The sequence below is a fragment of the Orycteropus afer genome, unplaced genomic scaffold (assembly GCF_000298275.1).
Source record: "Orycteropus afer afer isolate SDZICR_OR568_19922 unplaced genomic scaffold, OryAfe1.0 scaffold00810, whole genome shotgun sequence".
NCBI lineage: Eukaryota > Metazoa > Chordata > Mammalia > Tubulidentata > Orycteropodidae > Orycteropus > Orycteropus afer.
Window position 1 is genome coordinate 172,742 of NW_006922397.1, and position 9,274 is coordinate 182,015.

Below are 9,274 nucleotides of genomic sequence, written 5' to 3' on the forward strand. Positions count from 1 at the left end.
AAGGAGACAAGAATGTTTAAATTACTTATCTTTGGGACTATAAAATACTTTCTACATTTTAAGGACATCATCAAGGATTAATTTGGGGACTATAAGATTAGTGTATGTGGTATAATTTTCCAGGTTTTATTTTTTTAATTCAAACTCTGCCAACTTTTAGTACTTTATGATTTTGACTGTCCCATTGTATTTATTCACATATTTTTTACCTTTTTTACAAATTATTAAAATTCCAGTGAGTAATAATACCCTTTTTTAAAAACCTGGCAGAGCTTTTGCTAGAAACAAATATAGTAGTGAATGTAAATTTTGAAAACTATAATACTACATACTTTACTAGATGACAAGTACTTGAAAGAAAACAGCAATTACGGTGATGGTAATAACAATTAATTGATGAAGAAAATAAGATAACAATTACTGTTCAATAAAATATAACACTACACAAATTAGTGGAGGACAAATATTTGAAAGATAATTATGACATTTATGTCCATGGTGATGAAAATGGTGATGATGAAGAGAATAAAGTGATATATTAGTTGGAGATTTGAACATATAAGAGTTGAAGTACATTTAAATTCTTATCAGTGACATAATTTTTAAATCACTGTACACTTGATTCCAGGAATGAATGAGCATTTCATCAATAGCTGAGAGAGGTAAATAATTGTCCCTTAACTCACTCATCCTCAACCCTAGAGGAAATGACTTCAAATTACTTTACTCTCTTTCCTTTGCATTTATGCCTATATTTTCAAACTATATGCTTATATTCTAATGTTTGACTTTTATATCCCAACTACTACCTCATGGCTCAAGACATTTTGTATATGTAGGCAACCTTACCACATTATCATTCCACATCATTTCTTTCCCTCCATTCTCCCAACACAGCTACATAATAACACTTTGTGTCTTTGGATAAAGGGTTGCCAATGTTTATCTGGCTTCTATAATGTGTTGCTCATAAAAAAATAAATAAACAAAACACTCACTGCCCGGGAGTAGGATCCTACTCATAGCGTCCCCTCCTTGGGTTTCTAACACGGTATCACTATGGAAGTAGATTGCCCAATCTTCCTTCCAAGGAGTGGCTGGAAGGACTTCTGTTAGCACTCAAGTGCCTTAGGCACTGCACCACCAGAGCTCCTATTCCTGTATATACTTTTCCTTATTTTATTACTATTATTATTATTTTATTATTATTATTCCTCTCAAAAAATTTAGAAACTTCTATTTATAGCTGGTATGGAGGACTTGTCAAGAAAAATATTTTCCGCAAGACATCTAGAATTTTCAAGAAAAATAATCTCACATTAAATATTTGTCCTGTTTTTTTTCTATGTGATTTGTATGCTGCATGCATGAATATTGTGGTTAATATATTTATGTTATGAAAGAATGTTTTCCTTTGGTAATACTAACTCCACAATTATTTTGCTGTATGTATTTCTAAGAATGTCCATAAACATATGTAGGTTTCTCCTGTATTTAATTTTTAATTTTCTTCTTATTTTTAAATGTCATTTTTTAAAATATATTGTTGGATTTTGTCTTCTTATTTTCTATAAGATATTCTCTCTGGTATCTTACAAAATTTTAATTAAATCATATGTATATATATTGTATATTTTTAATTCCCCAGGAAAACTTTCTTCTTACCTGGCACTTGCTGTCTTGTTAATCATTTCTAACTCCCTGTAGATAAGTGTGTGCTTTTGTGTGTGTGAATGTGTGTAGATGTCCATTTTTAATTTTGGAGATTTTATCATAGGTATGGTAAATTTATATTTTAAATAATACTTCAGACTTAAACACTACAACATTTTTTGGACATAGCATACAAAGATCATCCATGTGAAGTCCTCATTACTGAGAATTCCTCATCTGCACCCACATAGAAATATTAAGATGTCATTCTTTGAAACTTTTAAGTAAGAAATGAATCCTTTATCAAAGTTCATTCTTCCAAAGACTCTGAATTCTTTCATCTTTCCTTGTCTTTTCTATTGTTATGATTCTTAATCTCTCCCTGTATATATTTTCTTACTAAATTTATACCATATCTATTACTTAATCATGATAACTCAGGTTTAAATACAAAAAAAAAAAAATTAAGAAATTATTAATGAATAAAAGAAGGTACTACTGTGCAGTGTACCATGTTAGCTAAGCATCAGGGAAGCAGAGTAACAAAATGTGCTTCCTTTATGAGGAGAGCTTCAGAGGAAGCATTGCATGTTCTTTGACCATGGCATAAAGATGTCCTAGTAAAGGAGATCTTGTAACTGGAAATTTGGCAACAAGGTAATTGGCCAGAAGAGAATCCACAGTGGAATCATTGAAAATTAAGAAAAAAAAAAAAAAATAGGTGAATCAATATGATTTTTTTAAAAAAGGTACTTGAATATGAGAATTTATGGTAGATTTCCAAATCAAAGATCCAAATAATGATACCTGACTTCTAGGAAGTTGGTTTTCACATTATTGTCCATTGCAGGCTCAAAAAAAAAAAAAAAAGAAATATAGCTCCTGAACATGAGCTGATACACTGCTGCAGCAAATCTAATGTTATAAATTAATAAGAAAAGCATCATTCCATTGAGGACATAAAAATTTATTCATGGCTCTATAAGTGAATTTTAATGTACATGGTTTAAGTATAAGATCTGACCTCAATGACCTCTAAATTATGTGGAAAATAAAACATCTATATTCTACAAAATCATTATATAAACATATTTTCTTAACTTCATATATGTTTTATGATATATATTGGTCATAAATATTTGCCTCCTCAAATTTTATCTAGAGCTCAGAAAAAAGAGGTATTTTTTTTTAAAGTAGCTAAATTTAGTAGTTTAAGAGAAATCATGAACAAATCACAGCCTAAGTAAACTATAGAATTAAAGAGAAAAGCTTCATTTACTTAATCTAACTTATCTACTCTTCCATTTTTAGAAAAAGCACATGGACTCCTCATGGAAAATTATAACCAAACATCAACTGATTTCACCTTATTAGGGTTGTTACCACCCTCAAGAATTGGTCTGTTCCTCTTTGCTATCATCTTCCTCATTTTCCTATTAGCTATGATTGGCAACCTGGCCATGATCCTCCTCATCCTAGTAGACACACATCTCCACACTCCCATGTATATCTTACTTAGTCAGCTTTCCTTCATGGACCTGAATTACATCTCCACTATTGTCCCCAAGATGGCCTACAACTTCCTGCTTGGAAACAAGTCAATTTCCTTCATTGGATGTGGGATCCAGACTTTCTTCTTTTTGACTTTGGCGGGTGCAGAAGCACTTCTCTTAGCATCCATGGCCTATGACCGTTATGTGGCCATCTGCTTTCCTCTACACTATCATAGTCATATGACAAAAAGTGTGTGTGTGCTGATGATTACATGGTCTTGGATGATGGGGTCTATCAACTCCTGTGCCCACACTGCATATGCTCTTCATATCCCCTATTGCCGATCTAGGGCCATTGATCATTTCTTCTGTGATCTCCCTGCCATGGTGACTCTGGCTTGCATGGACACCTGGGTCTATGAGTACACAGTATTTGTAAGCACCACCTTGTTCCTTGTGTTTCCTTTCATTGGCATTGCTTGCTCCTATGGCCGGGTTCTCCTTGCTGTGTACCGCATGCCTGCATCAGAAGGGAAGAAGAAGGCCTATTCAACCTGCAGTACTCACATCACTGTGGTAACTTTCTACTATGCACCTTTTGCTTACACTTATCTATGCCCAAGATCTTTTCGTTCTCCAACACAAGAAAAGATTCTGGCTGTTTTCTACACTGTCCTAACGCCCATGCTCAACCCCATCATTTATAGCCTGAGGAACAAGGAAATTATGGGAGCCCTGAGAAGAGTTACTCAGAGAATGTGCTCTGTGAAAGTGTAGACAAGGTTTATTCATCAATCCTCAAGCTGCAAATGGATGTTTACTTGTCAATGAACAGTAACTAAGAAAAATATTCAAGGCACAAGGATGGATAGGATCTGAAATTATATTAGAAGATTTTTAAAAGTTGAAGTTTGACAAAAATAATTTTGTTAGTAAGAATTTCTGTTGTTCCTAAGGTGATTTTTTTCGTATCAATAGTTATGATTCTTAATCTCTCTAGGTATATATTTTATACAGAGACCATTCAATTCCAAAAATAATATTTTCTTAATATGTGGAAATGAAAAAGGAAACTGCTTAACATTATATCATTCATCTTAACAATTCTACTATACTTAATTTATCTTTCAATATGACAGCATTAAAAAAATAGAAAAAAAAATGTTGGCGTGTTATTTAATCTAATCACAGAAAATAATGTTATTTTCTACTCATTATTCTTAATATTTATGTAGTATTACTATTTCTTTTACCCACCTTCAGGGGAAATGACAGATATAGTGGTTTAGGAAGTCTTACAGAACTATGAAATATATATAAAAAATGTATGTTTTCCAAGAGAGAAGTCCTGAATTTATTTGGATAAATCCTAGAAAAGTTATTTATTAACAGGATGATCAATTAGCTCGGTGGTGATTTTAACAGATCTACTTTAGAAAAAGATTAATGGAAGTTACCGCCTAATGAGTACAGGTTATACTATATCAGCAACTCCCAAAATGAGCCCCCAGCACAGACTCAAATTTTGCATCCCAAGAACACATTGTTAATATCAAATAAGACAATTTACATTATGCATATTCTTATTCTCCACTCTTAAAACACCTAATTTCATTGATACCTTTGAGGGTATTATGGGAATGGGTAGTCAATTTCTTAGCAGCAGTGTGTTAAATTGATATGCCTGCTCAGTCTGTGCCTAAACATATCTTTATCTATCTTTATCTCCATCATCTCTGTATCTACCTCTGTGTGTGTGGCGGGGGGCAGGTGGGTGAATTAGGTCAGGCATATATTCTGGATGAGGAGGGATTGCTGTCCTGGAGAGAATAATGCTGATATGTCTTTCACTCCTTTAGGATAATGAAAAGAGAAAGTTAGAAAGATGTACACCTAACACAAGTCCTGTATTAATCAAGTCAATAAAGCAATGAATAACTGACTTCTAAGAATAGGGAATCATTTTTTTCTTTCAGAATAGAAGATACACATTTTGAAGAAACGGTATAATTTAGATGTCTTTATAATAATTCCCAGTAAACATTTAGAGCTTTATCTATTAATAACTAAGTTAAAACTTAATTTATGAAACAGCAAGTGAATATAACTTCCTTATCTCTTGGCGAATGACTTCCTTATCTCCATCCTTATCTGATGGCTAAGAATGCTGAAAGTACCATGGACTGCTAAAAGAACTAACAGATCTATCCTGGAGGAAGTGCACACAAAATCCTCCTTGGAAGCAAGAATGGTCAGACTTTGTCTCACCTACTTTGGTCATGTTGTCAGAAGGGACCACTCCTTGAAGAAGGATGTTGTGCTTGGAGGTGGAAGGTTGACGAAAGAGGGAAAGGCCTTCAACGAGATGGATTGAAATGGCGGCTACGACATTGGGCTCAAATATAGCAGGGATCATGGAGCTGGTGCGGGATAGGAATGTGTTTTGTTCTGCTGTTCATGGAGTCCCTATGAGTTGGAAACGACTTGTCGGCACCTAACAACAACAACATCTCCTAATTTTAATGATGTGAATAATTCTTAGCACATAAAACTGTGTGATAACCACATACTGATTAAAAAGGTAATAATATGGATCCTGATGAAAATGTTCCTTGCTTCACATAAATTACTTAACTTTCAAGTTTGTAGGGGGGGGGAAAAGACAATTTTTGCTTTAGGATAATAACTTCATATGTCAAATACCTACAAAGCATCTACTACATCATTTGGATATTACTACTTCCTTTTCACACACATACACACACACACACACACAAAGAGTGAGTCAGTTTGACAATTGAGAGCTAATAAAAGCTTTATTTTTTTCACTGAAAATATACTAAATCAGGAAATTTTCTGAGTGTTGTCTACTGAAAATTTATAAGCACTTTCTCTTTTCCTCAATCTTGAAATCATTGCCTTACTTCAGGCCTTGGTCTTCTCTTTTCTACACTTTTTTCTAGCAAGTTATTCAAACTGAATTAAAATAGAAGTTGAAATCTGAAATTATCAATGGGGGGTTCTTACTGAAAGCATAGAAATAAGTTCAATATGATTCAAACAAATAAATATTATATTTAAAAAGAATTACTAGAAAGGTAGTTTAGTCAGACTTAAAAATCATGAGCAGAGCCCAATAGGTACTTGAAAATATGTTTTGAGCAGAGAGCATTGCAGATCCACCTGGAAGCTGTACAAAGCCCCAGACCCATACTGATGGCAGTTCTTGAATTTGGGTGTCTCATCCAAGTTTCCTTAATGGCTACATATGTGCTCTGTTCCTTTTATTGACAAGTTGGTTAATTAATGTCTTATTTCAGTGTACCATATGCAGAATCTTAGGTATATCCTTGCCATAGCTGAAGAACAAGGAAGTCTCCTTGAGGACTACAGTATGCCTGACACAAGCCATTGTATTTCCAATTACCTCACATGCATGTGAGAGCTGGACAACGAAGAAAAGTTGATGCTTTGGGTTGTGGTGCTGGCAAAGAATGCCGAATGTGCCATGGACTGCTAAAAGAGCTAACAAATCTTTTCCAAAGGAGGTGCAACTGGAATGCTCCTTGGAAGGGAGAATGGCCAGAATTCCTATCATCTACTTTGGTCATGTTGTCAGAAGAGACTATTCCCTGGAGAAGGATGTCATGCTTGGTAACGTGGAAGTTCAATGAAAGAGAGGTAGCCCCTCAACAAGATAGATTGACACAGTGGCTTTGGAGATGGGTTCAAGCATAGCAAGGATCATGGGCTGGCTTGGAACAGGACAGTGTTTCATTCTGCTGTGCATAGGTTTGCTATGAGTCATATATGACTTGATAGCACCTAACAACAGCAACCACAACAACATAGCTTTAAGGTGGGAAAATAAGTGAGTATTTGAGTTCTGTAATAGTCCAACTTGATGGCACATAACAACAACAAAAACAACAACAACAGTTACTTACTGCCTCTTGTCTGTCATTTTCTCGTACTGTGGTGGCTTGCATGCTGCTGTGATGCTTAAGCTGTGCAAGTGTTATTTGAAGTATGGGCTATAGTACCCCTATGGACTGGTTTCAGTTGTGCTTTCTGATTTAGAAAGAATAAGGTCAAAAGCCTGACAATACGTTTTTGAAAATTAGCCTATGAAAACCTTATGGATCATAAGTTATCTGAATTGCATATGATATATCATCAGGAAGGATCAACTGTTGAAAGATTATATCATGCTTGGATAAGTGTTGCATCTGGCATAACCACACAGGTCATGAAACGAAGTGACAGGAAGGATTAATTTTTTTTAAAGGAATGGGGGCCAGGCAGACACCCTGCATATTCTGCGAGAGCAACCCCTGATGTATCCATCCTGCTTCATTTATACATAAGCATACGATTACATCATTATTCTTGATATTTCTTTAAAACAATCAAGTATTCAATTAAATATTCTTCTACAGTAAAATCACATATTTCTTTATAACAGTTATTAATTAAAAGTTAAAGTTTTATTCTTTCCTGTACTCAAAGACATTTTCCTATGTCCAAAAATATTGGATGATTAATAAACTTAATATCTCTTAAAGGATTAGCAAATAATCACTAAGATACATCATTCTAAAACATAATAAGATTGTTAAGGTAAATGATTCTAAAGAATAGTTTCTAAGGTATACTACTCTAAGGGTAAAACATTATTCCAGGGAAACAGGTTAGCTAACATTCTGCTGGGGCAACGTTCCACCAGGAACACAAAACTGGAGCCAAGCAAGCATTCAACCATAGGAGAGGCCTCGCCATTTCTTAACTGTAGTTAGAATATGTGCCTTGCAATCATATTATTTTGGGGGTATTTTTCTTGGTCTCCAAGAGATAAGGAAGGGTCAGTAAGAAGAAAAGAAACCCTCTGGGAGATGGATTGGTAAACTCACTATAACAATGGATTTTAACATTCCATTAGTCATGAGGATGACACAGGAAGAGTCAATATTCCATTCTTTTGTACATAAGGTCACTATGAGTTGGAGTTGACTTTATGAAATATTGCTGTCTATCTATCTATCATCTATCTGTCTATGTATATACCTTTTTATACAAGTATATTGGAACTTCTACTAAAATATATATGTGTGTTCAGATAAAAAAAGAATCAAATGCCCTGTAGTCTTTCTGCTATACCAGAGTTATACTGGCCCCTCAGGCATTTCTTTACAATTTTTTTTTTTTTGTGTGTGTGTGTGTGTGTGAATGTGTGTGTGTATGTGTGTATCTGAGAGAGGGAGACAGAGATACGGAGTTATATAAGAAATTAGTTTTAGGAAAAGTGCTTGGAGAAATAAGCATATGAGTCAGAAATGGTAAAAACTGTTTATGTTTTCTCTCTGATTAAGTTTCAAAGATCGTCAGGGGCCTATTGAGAGAAAGACTGTGATAAGAAGCAAAAGAGAAAGGCTTGACATGAAAGACTTTCTCAAACTGTCAGGAAAGCACTGATAATTCTGAGATCTAATGATTAAATGTGGCACAGACCTCCTTTTCTGCAGCAAACACAATGTGACCACAATAATGCAAGTACATTTGATTGGTCTAACTCTCTTTGTCATCTCAGTGAACTTGCATCTTCCAAATTTCCCAAAACAGTTCCTGGTGGAATACAAGCTGACTAACATTGCACCAAAATTCTCTCCTCTCTTTCTTCCCTCATTAAATAGACTAACTTGAAAGTGTTCCTTCAGTGATCTAATGAAAGTACAATTTGATGATATTAGTTCCCTTAATTTAATATGAAATTCTCTGCATTAGATTAGCCATCCCTACCTCTCAAAAATCATACCCAAAGCTCTACCTAAAATTTTTGTTCCTTTCTTGCTAAATCTTCTAATGCAGTTTTATCAACAAGTTATGATAACTTCCTGATTGCAATTATGCAATTGCCAGTATCTAGGATAAATTACACACCATTGTCATAAGAAGTTATTTTACCAAATAATTCATACTTCTCTCATTTCTCAAGTCTATGGTTAGGTGTGATCTAAATAGGGAAACATACCTTAGCCCATGTGTTCACCAGTATCCTTTCTCACTGCTCTCATGATTCCCCATCATTCTGATCAATGAGGCCTATCATTACACATTACTGTAACAATCAT

General features: G+C 34.4%; 1 protein-coding gene across 1 annotated transcript in view; it reads left to right on the forward strand.

Annotated features, from left to right (window-relative positions):
* The window catches only part of LOC103211875 (olfactory receptor 2L8-like), a 5,282-nt gene extending 1,359 nt beyond the window's left edge, over positions 1-3,923 (forward strand). The window contains exon 2 of the mRNA XM_007957851.2: positions 2,965-3,923. Within this exon, the coding sequence (XP_007956042.1) occupies positions 2,985-3,923 (939 nt within the window). The 5' untranslated portion in view covers positions 2,965-2,984. The remainder of the gene's footprint in view (positions 1-2,964) is intronic.
* Positions 3,924-9,274: the final 5,351 nt, after the last annotated feature.